Below are 22,530 nucleotides of genomic sequence, written 5' to 3'. Positions count from 1 at the left end.
ACAATATGCGAAGTCTAGCTAGCTAGCTGATCCGGTAGGTATATATGAGTCGAACTTTTTAAATTTGACACCTCCATTAGTACGTAGGTCGGCTTTCATATGTTATGTTTTTATTTTAAATTCAAATGAGCGCATGAGCTTTTTTGTATAAAAGCATATCGACTATGTCAATATATATATATATATATATATATGATTAATTAGTACGTCTCTAGTAGTACGTATGAAGTACGCAACTTCTTTAATTTTATTTGACGCATCGATTAGTACGTACGTAGGTCGACTTCCGATCCTCATATATATTAGATGTTCATATGTTATATTTTTATTTGAAATTCAAATGAGCACATGAGCATCTTGTATAAAAACATATATGACTAGTACGTCACTAGTAGTATACGTACAAAGTATGCAACCTACTTTTTTCATGAACTATACTTTTTTTTTTTTTTTTGGAAAACTGAAATTTTGGTCTTGTATATTTGTCAATTTACGATTTCAATCCTTTATGTTTTCATATTTCAGTTTTAGTCATGTATGTTTTGATTTTTGTCAATTTTAGTTTTTTTTTCGAAAATACTTTTGTGGCACTATATAAACATGTCAGCTTCATATCAGCACTGCATTGATGCCACATCAGCGCCACATCGAAAAAATGACTAAATTTGCAAAAAAAAACAAAAAAAAACGGAGTAAAACTAAAATATGAAAACATAAAGGACTGAAATCGCAAAGTGCTAAATATGCAGGGCCAAAAAAACAATTTTTCGCTCTTTAAGAGCTACCTAAGTCGTTAAACATTTGGATTATAGCATATAGGCAAATTATCAAAATGGATCATTACATAATAAACTTGTTTATTTTATGCAATCCACACCAACCAAACACATAAATATACGAAACCCAGAGCAACGTAGCTTCTTACAATTTGCAGATCATATATAATGACGCAATTAATATTTTATGCTCCTAGTAGAATGACAGCCCTTAGATCGTGTGGATTCGAATCAAAGGCTTCCATGCACTATAGAGTATTAATTCCCACAAAGAGATCGATTATTCCATATATAACAGTGGAGTGGAGCTTGACAAATTAAGGTATTCATGAGTCACCCAATTAAAAGCTTCACTTGACTTGTGTCAATATGTCTTTCCCATCAAGTCTGTTACTTTGTTTGTACAAGAGGTATTCCTTGTACTTCATGGGGACATATGCTGGTATTGCACCTCCTATATCCTTTTGAACAAGCTTTGGACAAGGGCAAACCTCTGTGTCCAGGGATGGACCATTCACCATGGCAATGGAAATTCTCGTCCTTCCGTCGTTCACAACAGCTTTGTGCGACACGCTTTTGTATTTCCCATTACTAAATATCTACGCCGCCAAATATAATATAATGAAACAATCATTTAATTTAGGAAAAATTGTTTTTTTTGTCATGTATGTTCGTCACTTTGCGATTTCAGTCCGCTATCTTTATTATTTTTTTTTTTTGCAATTTTAATTTTTTTTTCCGACGTGGCGCTGATGCGGCACCAATTCAGTGCTGATGTGGAGCTGACGTGTACAGTGTTACGTAAGCATTTTCGAATAAAAAAGACCGAAATTGCCAAAAAATCAAAACATGCAGGACTAAAACTGAAATGCGAAAACATAGAGGACCAAAATCGCAAAATGACAAACATACAAGACTAATTTACTAATTTTGCAATTTTCTCTTTTAACTTACATATATATATATATATCATCGATCAATTTACAGCTTGAATTTTCATATATATGATCACGTAACGTAACGTAACGTACGTACGTACCTCAAGATGATCGGAAATGTTAACCAAGATGGAGCCGGGGACAGCATTGACATGAACCCATTTCCCATGATGTTCAATCTGTAGCCCACAAACTCCATTCTCTACCAAAAGTGTGAAAAGTCCATGGTCCGAATGCGGTGGCAAGCCCAGTGCAAGTTCGGGTTGGGGGCATGGTGGATACAGATTTGCAATAAATATTTGTAAACTCGACCCCATATCCAACGCTGCCTCCATCTCCCCGTCTTCCAGCCCCAAACCTTGGGACATCCCTTTCACCAGTTTACCCACCAGCTCTCGCATTTTTGCACGGTATTCCAATAGTGCATCCCTATTATTACGTGTATAACATTGTTTTCATTTTTGTTCCTCGAAGAAATTGTAGTTATTTTCATTTTTTTAATCTTTTTTATGGGTCGACATAAAAACACTGAAAATATAAAAAAATACAAGTTAAAGGATAAAAAAAATAATAATAATACACATGTTACATGAATAAAAACGAAAATCCACGATAACATGATCAAAAAATTTTTTTTTTAAAAAAACATGAAAAATATATTACTACAATTCTTTGTTTTAAATTATTTATATATTTTTTAAAAAAGTGCTAAATGATTGGTGACCATATACATATCTTTATTCGTACAAGACGATCTGATCAAGTCACAAGTGATCATCTAAATGGAATATATGAGACCCGTCTAAATGATCACATGCATGTCTCCATCTAATCTCAATAATTGACGATAATGCAAATTAATACCATAGGTGTCCATTTTCTTAGCCTCTTCATGGCCCCATTATCACTTTCTAGTTTATAGAACTTTGCAGTTGGGAAAATATAATTTTCTACGTGAGGATTTTACACATGCATATACGATTTACATGTATTCTAACGGCGCGTCATTGCACATGTGGCGTAACCCAAATAATAATTAGATATACCAAAATCCGTGGTAAATATATATATATATATATATATATATATATATATATATATATATATTAATGATTTTCTCTCACTTGTTAGCGATGAATTAGTATTTTTAGTCATATAACTTAATTATGTTTTTTTTTTTGTTCTTGTTAAAGTAATTTTCATTTTTGGTCCTATTACGTGTATATTGTTTTTATTTTTGGTCCTTGAAATTGTAGTTATTTTCATTTTTTTAAATATTTTTTATGGGTCATAAAAGTACTGAAAATACAAGAAAATACAAGTTAAAGAATAAAAAAAATAAACTAATACACATGTTACATGAATAAAAATGAAAATTCACGGTAACATGACCAAATATTAAAAAAACATGCAAAATACATTACTACAATTCTTTGTTTTAAAATATTTATATATTTTTTAAAAAACCGTCTAGACACCTAGATGTTAAGTGATGGATGACCATACACAGAAGATATTCGTACAAGACGATGATCAAGTCACAAGTGATCATCTAAATGGAATACACGAGACCCGCTAGATGATCACATGCATGTCTCCATCTAAATTCTCAATAATTGACGATAAAGCAAATTAATACCATAGGTGTCCATTTTCTTCTTCATGGCCCATTAGTTTTTGCTAAAGTTCATTCATTAAAGAAAATGACATTTAACTACAATTAATAAATATAGATCAAAACGTTAATAAATACAATATTAATCAAAGCAACCTAGCATGGTTTTTCATTAATTAGATTAGCTAGATATATTATTAATCTCAAGCAAAAATTGCTTTTTCTCTTAGCAATTTTGGTCATCTATATTTTTAGATTTTAGTTTTAGTCCGCTATCTTTATTTTTTTGGCAATTTTAGTCATTTTTATGATGTCGCACAAATGCAGTGTTGAATGTTGATGTGTAGCTGACGTGTATAGTGATGCGTAAACATGTTCGAATAAAAATGATTGAAATTGCAAAAAATTGAAACATGCAGGACTAAAACTGAAATATAAAAACATGGATGACCGAAATCGTGAAATGACAAACATAAATGACAAAAATGGCGGTTTTACCTAATCCCAATCATCATGAGAAAGCTTCAAATGTAAGCTGCAGGTATATTGATAATTAACTTGAGGTGCATGCATATATATTGGAATTCTCGTGATCAAAAGTAGTTATAAAATATATATGTGATCATATATATATAATTAAAAAAAGCTATATATATAATAGATATAGGAAAAATAAAATAATCTGTTAATGTTACGTACCTGAAAGCTTGTGGTTTTTGAGGAGAATGGAAATGGGGATGCACAAAGACTTTCAAGAAATCCCTCCAGCAGTGAACCTCCTCTTGAGCAGTGTTGAAGCTTGTTCCATATCGGACGGGCTCCAACACGTTCTTGGGCTCGAACTCCGGCTTATCTTCTTCCCCGAGATTGAAGAATTCTTCGCTAATTTCAATCATCTTTTGCATCAACTCTTCTGGTATTCCATGATTCACTGCCTGCATGCATGCTCCCACACAAAATAATAATAATAATAATAAATATGTACATATATACTCATTAATTAAGATGAAGTTTAATTGCGTACATACCATGAAGAAGCCCCATTCTTGACAAGCTTTATCCAGGTCCTGGATGGCTTTGGACCTCTGATCCGGATCGTCCGATGTGAGTAGGGAGATATCAATGATTGGGATTGAATCTTGGAGGTCGTCTGCAGCAGTGGTTTCTGTGGGATTTTCGAAGTAGTAGTGGACATAATTGGAAGGTATATTGGAGGTCAGATTCAGAGATTCTGAAAGCTTTTTGATGCTGCTTGATGCCATTTACTCGCCAACTATCACAATTTTTTTGGTCCATGTATATAGCTTTTCAGGCTAGCTAGTCGATATATATATATATATATATATATATATATATATATATATATATTATCTTTTTATCTAAAAGTGTTAATAATAGGTCAAAGTTTTACTATTGTAAAATAACAAAATTGTTTTTTCTTTACATTACAAGTAAAACAATATAAAAATATATAGGGTTATAAAAGTAAAAAATAACATTTTAGTTAGGGCATAAACGTAAATTAATATTTATATTATATGTAAAATCGATTATTATGATAATATCAAAATTGACAAAGTGTGTGTATAATATTTGATAAGGTTTCAATTTTCAAAAAGATTGAAATAACAAAATACTTTGTTTTTTATTTAGATAAATACTTTTGTAAAATTAATTATTATGATAAAGTCAAAATTGACAATGCGTGTATATTAGATAAGGTTTCAGTTTCCAAAAATATTGAAATACCAAAATACTTTAGTTTTTATTTTTTGTAGATAAAGTGAACATATTTTTTTCCACAATTAAAATTTCAATTAAATTAAATACTTATCCAGTTTTCTAAAAGATTGAAACACCAAAATACTTTAGTTTTTATTTGTTTGTAGATGGAATATCATATTTTTTTTAAAAAAAATCTTATTTATTTTAATTTGCGTAAGGACCTATTAAACTAAATAATTATATCATGAATTCATAAATATAACAAAATATCATATTTTTAAACGTAATTAATATCTATATATATAATTAAATTACACGTCGGTGTTGAAATAAATCAATTTATGTTGAGTCAAGTTTTAATCCAAAATAATAAATAAAGAACAAACCAACACACAAATATCATATAAGTAAAAGTTGACATTTAAAAAATTAACTATTTTTCCTCCTCAAAAATGTAAAAACTATAATAATTATTTTATGAGATGATGTTACAATTAATGAAGGAATATTTTTACAAGAGTTGAAAATGAATATTTTCAATTGTTTTTAGCAAAACTATAAGATTGATATTATTTAAATATTATTGAAGTCTGTAAATATATTTATGTTAATCAATCTACTACGTGTCACTTAATAAATAAAAAAAGTCTAGAAATATTATGGATGACACGTCTCACAATAAATTAAAGATCATGTAAAAATTACATTAATGCAACTTTTCAATCAGATGAGTAAGTAAAAAAAAAATATGCAACAAAATGGTTGAGATAAAATATGTTGGAGATCAAACTCTAAAATTTTGGTGATAACGAGTCAAAACAAAACCAAGTAATAAAGTAAACAAGAATTTAAGGACAGATCAAATCGAACTCATCCAGATCAAAGATTAACAAAGCTTCCAGATCAAATGTCCGATGAAATTTAAGTTCCGGATGAATCGAGTATTTGATCCATATGTCTTCACGACAACTTACTTCAACGGATCAAATACACTAAATTTCCACTAGAACAATCCAGATCGTTCAACCCAGATCAAGTAGCTATCAACCAGATCAAAGTTTCATTTTGAAGTATACGTTGCTAAGGATGCTGAACTAAAAGACACAAACATTTAATGGGATTTTGAACGTTGGTTGGCTTCTCTCAAAAGTCAAGATTTGTGAGTCAATTTATGAGATATGTTGGCAACTCAATCTCAAAAATTGTTGGCCGCTCACTGGCTAGTTTCTGAAGACTACAAATACTCAGTGATTCGAAGATTCAAGCAACGAAGAGTGAATAACACAAGCTACTGAAATCTAAGATTATCAAGTTCATCTGAAAAGCCAAAAAGTCTTCACTCAATATCCCAACTCAAAAACTCATATTATCATATCAAAGTGTCGAAACACTGAGTTAGAGAGTATTTCAAAGATTGATCGAGCTCAAGAAATACATACAAGAACGATCCAGATCAAAGCCATTCGTAGCCTTCCAGATCAAAATACCGAAGCACATTTTGTGGCTTCACTTTATAACTCAAAGCATAGTGTTTGTTCTGCTTCGAGAGAGAGTATTGCTAGGAGTTCCTCTCAAAGGATTGATTGGATTGGATTTGTACAAAGCGTTGTATAAATCAAAGTCTTCTAGTGGAATCCTTCTGAAAACAGAAGAAGGGGTGACGTAAGAGAATTCATCTCCGAACATCCATAAAAAATTTTGTCCCTCTTTACATACTGCATTTATATCATTTTATATGCCTTAGTTTTTTAACAATTCAAATTTGCGAGGAAGATTTCTTCCGCCTAATCACTTCAGATCTTTTGAGCAGATCAAAGTTTTTAAGCAATAAAACTTCCGTCTGATTTTCACAAATTAGATCGAAGAATCTTTAAAATTTTAAATAGTGTATTCACCCCCCCTCTACACGTATTTCGATCCTAACAAGTGGTATCAGGGAGGTTCTTGCTTATCACCTGAATCTTCTCTTAGATATGGCTTCATTTAGTAAAATTCATATGTTCTCAAAAGAAGATTATGATGAATGAAAAATTCGTATGCAGACACATTTATCAGCACAGGATGATGATATGGGTTCGTGGTAACAGATGGACCCATGAAGATTATGAAGACTAACACTGCCATTGCCATTTCTGATGGTGCTCCTCAAATGATTGAAAAGCCTCGAGCTGAATAGACTTCTGAAGATAAGAAGAAATCCAATCTAGACAATGTAGTCAGAGATATACTATACAAGACTTTGGACAAAAACATGTTTAGCAAGATCAAAAGTTGTTCTACTGCCAAAGAAATATTGGAGAAGCTCACTCAATTATGTGAAGAAAATGATCAAACAAAGGAAAACAAACTCATGGTGGTCATCCAAAAGTTTGACAACATAAAGATGAAACCAAGAGAAACAATGAATGAATTCGATGAAAGATTCAACAGCAATATGATCGAGCTGAATGCACTTGGAAAGAGTTATAGCAACCGTGAAGTAGCACTCAAAGTCATGAGAGCTCTACCATGTGAATGGGATGTGAAGACAGTAGCTATGAGAGAATCCAAAGATCTCAATAAGATCGAATTACATGATCTTTTTGCAGATCTCAAAGTCTATGAATTCGAGCTGGGTGTTCGAACTGAGGAAGAGACATCAACATCACAAGTTACCAAGGCCCTCACTGCAGCAGATGAAATCTCAGCAACCAAAACCACAGAACAAATCAGTAGTGATGCAATGTCATTATTTGTTAAAAAGTTTGAAAGATTCATGAGGAAGAATCACAAGAATTTTCAAAGAGCAAACAGAACAAGCTTCAAACCAAAAGAACCAATTGAAGAAAATCGAGTTTGCTACAACTGTGGAAAATGACACTTCATCGCTGATTGTACCAAACCTAAAGGATGAGAATAGAACATCATACAAAAATATTTCCAGAGAAGAAAGGAAGAGATTCAGAAGGAAGAAAAAACAAAAGGCTCTATTAGCATATTAAAGCATCAGCAAGTGGGCTGAATCATACTCTACTTCATCTGACTCAGAGACATCGTCAAGTGAAAGTGAAGATGATGCTGTCAAATGTCTTATGGCTAATGACTCTGGCATTCCAGATAATGAAGAGGTACTTGATTTTACTTCTGATGAATTTAGTAAAAAAGATCTTATTAATGCATTAAATGAGATGTTTAGAACACGTTTGATTGAGTGAAATAATATGATATGACCAACTTTAGTAAATATATATTTGCCTATGCATTATATTATTGGTGTTACCTCTTCGATCATTCAATATATACTTTTATTTGTACAAGATGGTCATGGTCATGGTCATGAAGTGATCATCTAAATTCATAACAAAAAATATGATACCTACAAGATGATCACATGACCGTATGGTATAAAAATAAACATGACATGAACTTAAGTTTAACGGCATTATTGGAATTGTAGAAGTCTCCATCTAAACTCAATAATTGACCATAAAGCACATGCCATAGGAGTCCATTTTCTCCGTCACGACCCATTACTTTTTGCAAAGTTCATTAAAGAAAAAGACATTTCAGAGTAAAATAATAAAAAAAAAAGCTTCAAGATATATTAATCTCTTATCTTGAGAAAGCTTCAATTGTAGGCAGGTATAATAATTAACTTAAGTTGCATATTGAAATTCTCGTGATCAAAGTAAAATAATAAAAAAAAAAAAAACTATAGCTATATAGGAAAAATAAAATTTGTACGTAGGCTACTCGAAGCCATTTAATTTACATGTTAACTTTGGCTATATGAGAAAGTTGTTTAATTTGTCAATGTATTATTGCTTTGTTTCAAGCTCTATTTGAGACATTGAGCCCGTTTGGGAACAGCAGACATTTTGGAAAAAAACACTTATTTTTTTAAAAAAAGTGTTTTTCTTAAAAAATTATGTGTTTGGTTACAATAGACTTTTTTTTAAAAACACTTATTTAAACCCAAATAAGTGCTTTTTTAAAAGCCAAAAATTTTGGTTTTTTGGCTTCTGCTTATGTTTTAATTTAAAAAGCACTTTTTTTAACATTTATCCAAACACTAAAACTACTTCTGCTTTTTTTTTTAATAAAAGCACTTTAAAAAGCTGAACGTATTTAAGTGCTTTTTTAAGCCAATAACTTTTGTTTCCAAACGGGCTCATTATCTTTAGTATTGGATTTCGCCCCCCTTGGATATTCTTGGAATTTCCTCCCTCAAATAAAATTATTACAAAGAGAAGAGTTAAATGTGGGACTATATGTATTTAGGATCCGCTGACATATTTCAATCTAGAACCATCGCATAACAGAGTGGTTTGGTACAGTACACAAAAATTTTTCGCTCATACGTATATCATAATGAAATTTCGATATACCCAAATCTCTGTCGTACACATAGCATGCCGATTCTATTGGAGATTTAGGGTCAATCGAAACGTCATGACGATGTATACTTTTCGTATATATCGGGAAAAAACCTTAATGTCTAAAATGAAAATTAGTGCTAGAGTAACAAACCAAACACTTTTCGTGATCTATAACCGATATGAAGAGAGCCATCGATTTGCCAAGGCAAAACATTCTTCTGGCATATCTTTCGGAGGTGTATGGCTCCCACCCTGCTACCCAGAGAATCAAATCATATTCTTACGTCTTGCATATACCTTTAAGGATAACAGATTGATTGATTAGACATTATTGTCAGGGTTTGGTATGAATGATAACATATTGATTGATTAATCATCATTGCTTTGTCCAATACTTGGCTCAAGTTCTTCCAAGGATTAGTGTCATTTACCATTGTCTAATCCAAGTATATTGATTTAAAAGTGAAAGTCAAGCTTGTTTTACCTTCAAAGTAGCAAATGTGATATAGCCTCCCCTGTTCTTGTATTTCATTGTGTATCTGTGATAAAATATAATAGCTGTGTTATTGTTTTTTTGAAGAAGTAAACAAATCCAAATGTCTGACTCTGTCAAGAATTGGAAACTAACCCCGCAACTTGGCCATCGACGGTCCAAGGTCTCCGGGGTTCATCGACGGTGAGATTGAGAGCACATATCCATTTTAAAGTACTCGTGTAAGGCACAACCATGTCATGATCACCACTGAAAGATCATATAATTCGCTTTCAATAAAATGTAGGAAGAGTTAGCGGCTCGATCCAGTATACTTAACTAGAAAGAAAATGAGGCTCAACTGTATGCCAAGATTTGATATCCTTCTTCGTTCAGAATTCGATGACAAGGCAAAACACTTGGCACATCATGTTCATAAGTCAAACTGTAATTACATCTTACCCATTCTTTTATTGTCCCCTTGTCAAAAAATACACACGTCTGAGATCACCATAAATGAACTCAATCATAGTTGTTACTTACGCATACGTTTGGCGTACCATTCGAATGTGAAGAGCTCTTTGGACAGATTGATGGTTAGCCCAAACGTTCGAGTTCAAGTCGGTCTGCAAGTATGATATATCAATAACCCTTGTTAGAATGGAAGGATTTGGTTTGTGTGTGTGTGTGAGTTTTAATTTTTGACTCAAATTTACAAGAATTGCGTAGATTATTTTGAAATCCAAAGATTTCAAACCACCAACTTCAATTACGTCCATCTTCTGAACTAAAACATTAATGCATTTCAGATTTCCATTGATTTCAAATGATTTGACTGAATAAGGACATTACAGTGCAGAAAGGTGGCCGTTCTTTGGATGGTAAATGGAAGTTATCTGGATCATCTTCTAGCATTGCTCTGTCCTGAATCGGACCATGATCCTTTTCTGGTGAAATTAACTCACAGTTTGGGTACAAAATGCAGCCCATATTTATTTTTTCGGTGCTCTGCAATCGATTGCTTAGCAAAATTCACCAAGTCCAGGTGTCTCAAACTTGCAAGCATATAAAATATAAATTTTACCTCGTCGATGAGTGAAAGTGCGTAAGGACATTGCTTGTTATTTGGATCTGGATGGATAAATTCCCCTTTACAGCTACTCTTTGCTAGCTGCAAATTTCCATATGCATTAGTATTCAATCTCAGGAAACATTTGGTTTTATTGAAAAAAGATTGCTAAGCTATTGATTTATCTGACTATAGTCACAATATAATCGTGTAAGTGATGACAATTCTCACCTATACGACAGTGAAAAAATGAGAGAGGGTGTGGGGTATGAGAAGAGATACCTCAAAGTATTCATCTGATATGAATGCCATTCGATGAGCATATGGAACCCTTTCATTAAAATCTTTGGACTCAGCAGTTACCGAATTCCCAACGAGGTATCCCTGGTTCGGTATTCAAAAGCATTAATGTTTTGTGAACTGGAATATCATTAAGAAGAAATTAACCTCGACGGTATTGAAATAAAATGATTTTTCATATACTTGGAGGGGAATCAATGGCTCAAGCTCTGCTCTGTTTCCTAGTATAAGGAGTCATATTAGAATATACATGCATCGAATAAGAAATCCAAAATCTCATACAAACCACCTACTCCAAGTTCATATATTGTCAGATTGTATACATCCTACCTCTTGATATCTCCAAAGCAACCATTGGCACGATTTTGCCTCCGTAGGAGTCCCCGCCAACATACATTCGATTTCTTATAAACGAAGGGTGGTTCAACAGCCACTGTATCTTAAACAAAACCATTAGCTTCCAACAAATAAGATGCATATATCCCTAAATAAATCAAAAAATAGGTGGAGCTGAGTGCTGACAACAAGTTCCTTTTAGGATTTACCTTCCTCAAGAATATGTAGTTGTCCTTACTTGACTTAGTGTCAGATGTAATGTATGCTTGGGGAGCATTTGCATGTGAAAATCCAGTTCCAACCGGGGAGTCTATGAATATAATATTCGCAATCTGGAAGAACACAAGGAATGTAGACTTAAAAGTCATGGCGCCCTAATCACAAATATTACTTCCGCTGTAGCGTAAACTATTCCGTCAAATACATACTAGGAATCAAGAGAGTAACAAAATTTTCTCCACCTTTGTCCAAGAATGTGGATTTAATGCCAGAGAAGGCAAGCTTCCATCAGCACTTGAAACATTGTACCTCAATGGGCCTACACACGTAAAATATACATGCCTCTTGATTTCCTAAACCAAGAACAAAGAAACTAATAGTGTTTGAAAAAGCTTTCTCGACTTTTCCTTAACAAAATATCAGAATTTTGCGGAGAATTTCCAAACACTACCTAAGAAGATGGACAAGGGGAAATACATAAATCGAGTACCGATCTCCAAAACGAAACCCGAAAGACCCGTGCAGCCGGGTCCACCCGTCAGCCAAAACAGAACCGGGTCCTCCTCCGGATCTCTTTCGGATTCAACAAAGTAATAGAATAGCTGCACCTCTTCGTCCTATCCCACCCCAATGTACCTGAAAACGAAATCAAGAAAATCAATCAGCAGTGACCCAATTAATGAACTCAGTCCGTAGTACCATACATTCAATTCAAGATTTGAACCGACCCGGTTTCGAGCTTGAACGGCAGCGGGCCGGGGTAACCCGGCAGAGCCTCGACGATATTTGATAGTGCAGCAACTGCAGTAAAAGAAATAGTGGTGAGGAAAAGGATGAGAAGAATATGGAAACTGAGCTTTGATTTTGCTTCCATGTTTGAATGCATGGATTTTGTGTTATTGATTTATATATGAATATGATCAGTCACCGCCAAAAGATACTGATACTGTCTGTATACGTACAAAATGTGGGCTCGTGCCACCGCCTTGTTTGGGTCAATCTCCATTTTCAAAACTCTGCAGCTAGCAACATTAAATTTTTTATCAGCGTCAGAAAAAATTTATTTTTTTTAATTTTCTTTTGTTTTTTGGGTTCTTGACATTTGATATATATAAGTCGTTAGATTCTTATTTAAGCATGCAGTGTCCATATGAGATCATGTCAATTTTTAACATGAGACCCCACATGAAAATCGGTCAATTATGTCATGACCATCAAAATGGGTCGAAAAAACCTTGGGTTTATAAAAATTTCTGAAAGTCATATATCCAACATTTCACATGTACCATTGTTTGTTATGTTCGATCAAATAATCAATTCATAGCATAATTAGTCCACTGTTGTGAAAAAGTAAAAATTTACGGTAAAAAATAAATACTCCAAAACTCAAAATATATCAAACTCTACAATTTATAATATTTTTCTTTCAACTCAATTGTATTTTTCATCACAAATAAAGACTTATTTATAGATTCACATTTGAGATTAGTCTAAAAATAAATACATCATCATCTACATCATCACACACTAATTTTCCACATTTTACAACTCAATATTCAACATTCAACATTCAATATTCAATATTCAACATAATAATAATATATTTTTTAGCACTCCCCCTTGTGATGATGATCGTGATATGATGACTGTATTTATTACGTGTTTTATACTGCCTCGTTAAAAACCTTACTACGAAAAATCCAGTGGGATAAAAACCATAGTAAGGGAAAAAGAGTGCAGCCACGTAAACTCCCCCTCATGTTAACATGAGTGATTCTTCACATATTCCGTAGATTGCGCATCCCAATGTTGTATATATGCTTTCTGAATATCGTCGTGGGAAGTGCCTTTGTGAAGAGATCAGATGAGTTCTCACTTTATTGAATATAACAGATATCAATATCTTTATTCTTCTCAAGCTCTTGAGTGTAGGCAAAGAACTTTGGAGGTATATGTTTTGTTCTGTCACATTTGATGTATCCTTCTTTCATTTGAGTAATACATGCAGCATTGTCTTCATACAACGTCATAGGCTTCTTGTCTACTGATAATCCCAAGAAGTTTGGATATGTTGTGTCATTGATTTTAGCCAAACACATTCACGGTTTGCTTCATGTAGCGCAATAATCTGAGCGTGATTTGATGAAGTTGTTACGAGTGTTTGTTTCTGTGAACGCCAAGAAATTGTGGTGCCTCCACGAGTAAATACATATCCGGTTTGGAAACGTGCCTTATGTGGATCAGATAAATATCCAGCATCGGCATAACCAATGATACTTTGATTGGTGTCTTTTGAGTACAAAAGTCCCAAATCTGTCATTCCTCGTAGATAACGAAATATATGTTTAATTCCGTTCCAGTGCCTCTTTGTTGGATATGAACTGAATCTTGCCAATAAATTTACAGCAAAAGATATATCTGGTCTAGTGCAATTTGCAAGATACATAAGGGCACCAATGACACTTAGATATGGTACTTCTGGACCAAGAATAACTTCATCATCTTCACATGGACGGAATGGATCCTTTTCTATGTTTAATGATCTTACAACCATTGGTGTACTTAATGAATTTGATTTATCCATATTAAAATATTTAAGGATCTTTTCTGTATAATTTGTCTCGTGAATAAAAATTCCACATTCTTTTTGTTCTATTTGCAAACCCAGACAATACTTGGTTTTTTCAAGATCCTTCATTTTGAATTTTTCCTTCAAGTACATCATAACCTCTTGAATTTTTTTATTCGTTCCAATGATGTTTAAATCATCAACATATACAGCAATAATTACACATCCGGATGTTGTTTTCTTGATGAAAACACAACGACATATTGGATCATTTACATATCCCTTTTTCATCAAGTGCTCACTTAGCCGATTATACCACATTCGGCCGGATTGCTTCAACCCATATAATGATCTTTGCAATTTTACAGAATAAAATTCTCTAGATTTTGAACTTTGTGCCTCAGACATCTTAAATCCTTCAGGGATTTTCATGTATATATCACTATCAAGTTATCCGTATAAGTAAGCCGTAACAACATCCATCAGACACATTTTCAAATTTTCAGACACTGCCAAACTAATCAAATATCGAAACGTAATTGCATCCATAACAGAAGAATACGTTTCTTCATAATCAATTCCAGGCCTTTGAGAAAAACCTTGTGCAACAAGTCTAGCTTTATATCTTACTATTTCATTTTTTTCATTTCGCTTTCGAATAAAAATCTATTTGTATCCAACAGGTTTTACACCTTCAGGTGTGAGGACTATAGATCCAAAAACATTACGTTTATTCAGCGAATCCAATTCAACCTGAATGGTATCTTTCTATTTTGCCCAATCATGACGAGTTTTACATTCACCAAAGGTTTTTGGTTCATGGTCCTCGTTTTCATTTATGATGTCACATGCCACATTATAAGAAAATATCTCATCAATATCTTCTATATCTTTTCGATTTCATATTTTTCCAGTATTAATATAATTGATAGAGATTTCACGATTCTCGTCAGTTTGTGGTTCTGACAGAACATTTTCATCATCAGGTGTTTTTTTTGGAACACCATTTTCTATTTTATGATCATCGTACTTTTCTATGCCTTTTTTTTCCGAGGATTTTTATCCTTGAAACCGACTGGCCTTCCATGCTTCAAGCGTTTTATGACATCATGAGTGTCTTCAATTTGTTTCTTTGGAATTTCAACTCGAGCAGGGGCATTTACAGCATGTATATATGATTTTGTTACCCCTTTTGTGTCTGCAAATGCATCTGACATTTGATTTGCAATTCTTTGCAAGTGTACAATTTGTTGTACTTCTTTCTCACATTGTTTGGTCCTTGGATCCAAATGTAACAATGATGGTACATACCATGTGATTTTTTTTTTGATGTGTTTCTTTTCTCCCCCTAATATTGAGAAAATTTCTTCATTAAAATGACAATCAGCAAAGCATGCTATAAACACATCGCCTGTATACATGTCAAAACGGGCCGGCAGGGCGGGGAGGCCCGCAACCCGCCTCAACCCGCCTTTAGGCGGGGCGCGGCGGCCCGCCATTTGGGCGGGCCTCCAAATGCTCAGCCCAACCCAACCCGCCTTGGGCCGCGGGTAGGGCGGGCCGGCCCGCCTAATTTTTTATTAATTTTTTTTATAAAATAAATGTTAATTTTTAAATTCAAAAAAAAATTAAAAACACTTGAAATGGTAAGAAAATGAAAAATAAAATTTAATCAAATAGTTTAATCAATATTAAAAATATTAATATTAAAATTTAATAATATATAAAATTAATTAGTAAAAAAAAATATGAAAAAATTTTAAAATACTACATAGTTTATTATCATCAAAATTCATTCAAAATAAGTTCAATAAAACTAAAAAATATGTATAAAAAACACTAAAAAAGTACAATTTTGCAAAAAAAAAATAAAAAAATATTTGGCGGGCCAGCCCAACCCGCGGCGGGCCAGCCTGCCCTAACCCGCGGCCCGTGCGGGCTCAGCCCGTTTGGCCCGCCTCCAAACGGGCTGAGATTTGGCCAACCCAACCCAACCCATTTCCATGGCGGGCGGGCCGGCCCGACGGGCCTAGCCCAATTTGACAAGTCTAATCGCTTGTCTGAGGCTCAAAATATCGAATGATTGATGGACTATCATAACCGATATAAATACCGATTTTTCTTTGAGGACCCATTTTTGATCGTTGAGGTGGTGCAATAGGCACATACACCATACATCCAAAAATTCTCAGATGAGAAATATTTGGTTCTTTACCAAATGAAAGCTGCAATGGGGAGAATTTATGATATGCACTTGGTCTGATGCGAATTAATACCGCAGCATGTAAAATTGCATGTCCCCATATAGAAATATGGAGTTTTGTTCTCATAATCATTGGTCTAGCAATCAGTTGTAGGCGTTTAATCAATGATTCAGCTAATCCATTCTGTGTATGAACATGAGCAACATGATGTTCAACAGTAATTCCCATTGACATACAATAGTCATTGGAAGTTTGGGAAGTAAATTCTCCAGCATTATCAAATCTTATTTTCTTGATTGTATAATCGGGAAATTGATTCCGCAATTTTATTATTTGAGCCATTAATCTTGCAAATGTCACATTTCAAGTTGACAATAAGCATACATGTGACCATCTGCTAGAAGCTTCGATCAATACCATAAAATATCAAAATGGTCTACATGGTGGATGAATTGGCCCACAAATATCACCCTGAATGCGTTCAAGAAATATGGGTGATTCTGTTTGGATTTTAGCTGGCGATTGTCTTATAATAAGTTTTCCAAGAGAACATGCTTTACATTGAAACTTATTATTCTGAAAGATCTACTGGTCTTTCAACGGATGACCATGCGTATTTTCAATAATTCTTCGCATCATTATTGAACCAGGATGTCTCAATCGATCATGCCAATTGGTTAATATTGAAGAACTATTAACCACCATATTTGATTCGATTGACCTTATATGTGTATAATGCAATCCAGTAGGGAGCATTGATAATTTTTCAACCACATATTTCTTTTCTGATTTATATGTGGTAAGACACATATATTTCTGATTTCCATCAGTTATCGTCTCAGTATCATACCCATGAGAATATATGTCATTAAAACTCAACAAATTTCTTTTTGATCCTGGTGAATATAAAACATCATTTATAAAAAAATTTGTACCATTAGGTAACAAAAAATGTGTTTTTCCACAACCTTCAATCAAGTCTACATGACCTGATATTGTATTCACCATTGTATTTGTTGGTTTTAATTCCAAAAAATATCTTTTATCTCGGATAATGGTGTGCGTTGTACCACTATCGGGTATGCAAACTTCCATGGGTTTATTTTTGCTCATAGCATTTTCCATACTTAAAAAATGCAATAAATAAAATCAAGGATAATATATATATGCAAAATATAGCATGTTTCATAAGAATGCATGAAAAATATAGCATGTTACATTTCAGTCCCACCAATATATTAATCAATGTTCTCGAAATCATTTGAAAAAATCTGCAGCATTGAAACTAGTTGAACCAATTAAATGGTCATTATTTTCAACAAAATTGGTCTCTTTTCCTTTTTCCTTTGTCGATACTTTATAGAGCTTACATAGGTGCTCAGGGATTCGACAAATATGTGACCAATGTCCTGGAGTGCCACATCTATAACAAACACTCTCAGTTCTTTTTTAGTGATTTTCATTTTCACTCGTATTTTCATGCTGCCTTTTTGGTGGGTGGTTCGTGACGTTATTTTGAGATGAGTTATTGAAATAACTATCTCGATTATTTTCATATCCACGGCCGCGACCACGACCGCGATCATTTTTACGTCCACGCCCATGTCCTCGACCTCGTCCACGACCAAAATCTGGTCTATGACTTTGATTTTGATTTTGATTTTTTATTACGACATTTGCTTCAGGAAATGTCGTTGATCCTGTGGGTCGGGATTGATGATTTTTTATTAACAATTCGTTGTTCTTTTCTGCCACAAGAAGACATGCAATGAATTCAGAATATCTCATAAAACCACGCACTCTATACTGTTGCTGTAGAGTTATATTTGATGCGTGAAAAGTGAAAAATGTTTTTTCAAGCATTTTCATCTTTGTGACTTCAAGTCCACAGAATTTTAATTGCGAGACTATTCGATACATCGCAGAATTATAATCATTGAATTTTTTAAAGTCTTGGAATCTCAACGTTTTCCATTCATCACGAGCGGTCGGGAGTATCACTTCCCTTATATGCTCAAATCTTTCTTTTAACCCTTTCCATAAAATCATTGGATTTTTTTCTGTGAGATACTCACATTTCAACCCTTCATCAAGATGTCGGCGTAAGAAAATCATTGCCTTTGCTTTATCTTGTGAGGTTGATATATTAATTTTTTTTGATGGTATCACTTAGACCCAATGTCTCAAGATGCATCTCAACATCAAGAGTCCATGGCATATAATTTTTTTCAGTGATATCGAGTGCAACGAATTCAAGCTTTGCCAAGTTTGACATGGTGGTACTAGAAAAATAACAATGCATTTTATTAGTTAATTTCCATTAATATGACAATACAAAATAATGAAAAAATAAAAATTACAAGTGCGTATACAAATAGATAAAAAGTATGTGGTGGAAAATCGCTGGTGAGTACAAGACTCGTGAGCATGATGATCATAATCGTTATGAAAAATAGCCTTATAAATGCCATCATCTCCATCTTCGAAAAATCGAGTAAAAATATTTTGAGAGAAAGAGTGAATTTTGGTGTGATTGAAAATAAGTTTGAGTGAACATATTTATAGGCCAAAAACTAGCCGTTTGTGACCGTTGAGGGTAAAGAAAAAATCGAGTATATGTTGAATAAAAATTCGTGATAATGATGCAATGCATATAATGATAATCATAATTAAATAATTATGTATATCATATCACATTATTATAAGGTTAGTGTCGTAGACAGCCTTTTATATAATATTATGAAATTATACCAATATAGTTAGTATAAAGTCAGGTATAGTATATCATATCACATTATTATAAGATCGGTGTCATAGACAACCTTTTATATAATAACATGAAATTATACAAATATGATTATATAGTTTAAGAACCTTAGAGGCTTTTATACTTGTCGTATCCTTTACCGGGAGTGTGGGATGTCGTCATAACATCCTCTCAGGATTTATAACAAGTTTTGAAAAAAACTTATTTTTTTTTCATAACATGATATTATATATTAATATATACACAATAAAAATATATAAACAGTAAAATAAAAATTCTTACTTGTTGAATATTTTTGACTTCTTCTTGTATTTTGGAGCGTCGGAAATTATAGAGAATCTTCGAGTGATCGTGCTGATAACGTGTTGTGAAAAAGTAAAAATTTACGATAAAAAATAAATACTCCAAAACTCAAAATATATCAAACTCTACACTTTATAATATTTTTCTCTCAACTCAATTGTATTTTTCATCACAAATGAAGACCTATTTATAGATCCACATTTGAGATTAGTCCAAAAATAAATACATCATCATCTACATCATCACACACTAATTTTCCATATTTTATAACTCAATATTCAACATTCAATATTCAATATTCAATATTCAACATAATAATAATAATAATAATAATAATAATAATAATAATAATAATAATAATATATTTTTCAACATCCACTGATATGTTTTCTTTTTCAATTTTAATATTTTAACCACACTCCAAACATGACATCAGACATATTAGGAATATCAGGCATTAAGTCAATAATTTTCACCAATACATATCATTTCCCAGTGTCATATATATATATATATATATATATATATATATATATATATATATATATATTACTACTATAAAATTATGAATGGTTGGCAAAGTTTTTGCATTGTGTATTTACCACATTGCCCAAAAACTATGAATTATATGTATTAATTGCATGGGCAGTGTGTGAAAAAAATGGGGTAAAAATTAGGGTCAAATTTGGGATGTTCAATTTGTGAATAATCAATGTGTTGCTTATTCATTAAATTGGTGCATTTATTTTTTGAATCATTCAATACAACATTTTAATTGATTTTATCATATTCTCATAAAATAAGAGAAGAAAATTATTTTAATTGAATACAATATTTTAATTTATTTTAATCATATTCCTAAAGTTATTCAAAACAAAATATACATGGGAAGAAAATTATATATATAAAATATTTCTACCATCTATTTTTTTTATAAATCATTTAAGTTGTGTATTTATTTTTTGACTCATTAAATATTTTAGCATTTTAATTGATTTTAATCATATTTCTAAAGTCATTTTAAAGAAAACACGAGAAGATAGATATAAAATATTTCTTCCATTTATTTTTTTATAAATCATTTACGTTGTGTATTTATTTTTTGACTCATTAAATATTTCAATATTTTAATTGATTTTCATCATATTCCTAAAGTTATTCTTAAGAAAACATGAGAAGAAAATTATAGATATAAAATATTTCTATCATCTATTTTTTATAAATAATTTAATTTGTGTATTTATATTTTTACTCATTAAATATTGCAGCATTTTAATTCATTTTCATCATATTTTTAAAGTCATTCTAAGGAAAACACGAGAAAAAAATTATAGATATAAAATATTTATACACCTAGTATTGAATTTTTAAAATGAATCATTCTTATTTTAATAGTTACTAGGTGATGTGCACATAGAGTTTGCATGTGTGCAAGACAATAAATTAATATCATGTAATAATGTCATTAAATTATAATATAATTAGTTAGTTATCACAATGTCGAATTTTTTATTAGAATATTTATTAGATTTCTAGCTAAAACTAAAAATTAAATTAAATTAAGCATAAAATTTTACCTCTATCATAAAAAATGATGGATTTAAGAAGAGGGTTGCGGTTAAATTAATGGGTTGAAAACTATCTCGTAGTAATGTCTTGAGCACAAAATTTTTCCTCTATCATAAATTAATATCATGTAGCGATGTCTTGAAATTATAGTATAATTGGTTAGTTTTCACAATGTCGGCATATTTCCCATAAAAATATGAATAAAAGGGCAAAATTTTACTGAAAAGACCCGCAACTGCTACTAATTTTTTTTTCCTTGCATGCAAGATCCGTAACATAAAAACTTAAATAATATACTCTCATAAATCCATGCATACGCAAAACTCATGCATACGCAAAATATTTCAAAACCAATAAAATGTGAAAGAGAAAATATTAAAACATGTGCGAAAATAACTTCTTTAAATCTCAAAAACCACTGAACATAAACTGAGCATCGGTCACGGGTGTACTAGCTGCACTGGATACTCATACGCCTTCATTTCCAGTAGGGACCTCCTCCTCCTCCTCCTCATCATACTCATAATCACCTGCACCATCTAAATCTAGTGAGCCTAGAGACTCAGCATGCTTTATCCAGTAATAACAAATATGAAACCACATGCAAGCATATATCGTATAAAATATCGTGAATATATCATATATGTGCATGATCTTAAAATAATGCATCATCAGTCATACATACATCATAACTAATCATACATAGCATAATTGAGCATGTCATAATCATAAAAACTAAGTATGGTTATATTCATGAATGTGACTAATAACTGTGCCGACTGAACAGTCTAAAAGAACCAACGTACATGGCGGTGAATAATCACCTCTATACCGGTAGTAAACTACCTCTGTGCCAGTGGTAAAACCACTTCTATGCCAGTATTAGAACTACCTCTGTGCCGATGGTAAACCACCTCTGTGCCGCCACATCACTTCAATTTTCATAAAAATATTTTTCATGCTCAATTCTCAATCATAAACACATCATAAAAATATTTCATGTATGCATGTACTTAAAATTTATCATTATTTCTTTATTTCATGAAAATTTGCCCGTAAATATATATTTAATTATTTTTCATAAAATTCATACTTATATATATATATATATATCTAAAAAAATACATGCACGAATTAAATATATATTTACGGACCATTTATTTCCATAGACTTGTTCGAGCTGCTGACTCCCTTAACTTAAGCCCATAAATTGCTAGAATGGCCCGTTATCAATTTAGACTGACTTATAAGTTTAAAAATTGATTCATCAACTTAAGCTAGCTCATTAATAACTTAATTTAGCTCATAAA

At 32.3% G+C, this 22,530-nt stretch overlaps 1 protein-coding gene, 1 long non-coding RNA gene and 1 pseudogene across 2 annotated transcripts; all 3 read right to left on the bottom strand.

The window, feature by feature from the left end:
* Positions 1-840: 840 nt before the first annotated feature.
* LOC140887432 (2-oxoglutarate-dependent dioxygenase 19-like) lies at positions 841-4,641 on the bottom strand. The gene is made up of 4 exons (XM_073294675.1): positions 4,358-4,641; positions 4,029-4,264; positions 1,816-2,143; positions 841-1,375 (listed from the first exon to the last, which is right to left on the bottom strand). Exons 1-4 carry the CDS (start codon positions 4,589-4,591, stop codon positions 1,127-1,129), a joined length of 1,047 nt encoding a protein of 348 aa, XP_073150776.1. The 5' UTR covers positions 4,592-4,641; the 3' UTR covers positions 841-1,126.
* Positions 4,642-10,274: 5,633 nt separating this feature from the next.
* On the bottom strand, positions 10,275-10,833 carry LOC140892593 (uncharacterized). Its single transcript, XR_012152858.1, has 3 exons — positions 10,737-10,833; positions 10,445-10,510; positions 10,275-10,364 (listed from the first exon to the last, which is right to left on the bottom strand). It is a non-coding gene; the product is annotated as an uncharacterized lncRNA (long non-coding RNA).
* A 5-nt stretch (positions 10,834-10,838) lies between these two features.
* On the bottom strand, positions 10,839-12,682 carry LOC140888567 (serine carboxypeptidase-like 18; annotated as a pseudogene).
* Between the last annotated feature and the right edge of the window lie 9,848 nt (positions 12,683-22,530).

Source organism: Henckelia pumila, chromosome 3, assembly GCF_033568475.1.
Source record: "Henckelia pumila isolate YLH828 chromosome 3, ASM3356847v2, whole genome shotgun sequence".
In the NCBI taxonomy this organism is placed as follows: domain Eukaryota; kingdom Viridiplantae; phylum Streptophyta; class Magnoliopsida; order Lamiales; family Gesneriaceae; genus Henckelia; species Henckelia pumila.
The sequence above is the reverse complement of the archived record's forward strand: the minus strand, read 5'-3'. Positions and strand labels throughout refer to the sequence as shown.

What these genes read in the sequence shown, in the direction of transcription:
- LOC140887432 (XM_073294675.1), bottom strand. Translation starts at nt 4,591, where the DNA reads ATGGCATCAAGCAGCATCAAAAAGCTTTCAGAATCTCTGAATCTGACC. An exon ending in CAAAAACCACAAGCTTTCAG is followed by an intron (nt 2,144 to 4,028) that starts GTACGTAACATT and finishes ACGTAATAATAG; the next exon opens with GGATGCACTATTGGAATACC. An exon ending in ACATTTCCGATCATCTTGAG is followed by an intron (nt 1,376 to 1,815) that starts GTACGTACGTAC and finishes TTGGCGGCGTAG; the next exon opens with ATATTTAGTAATGGGAAATA.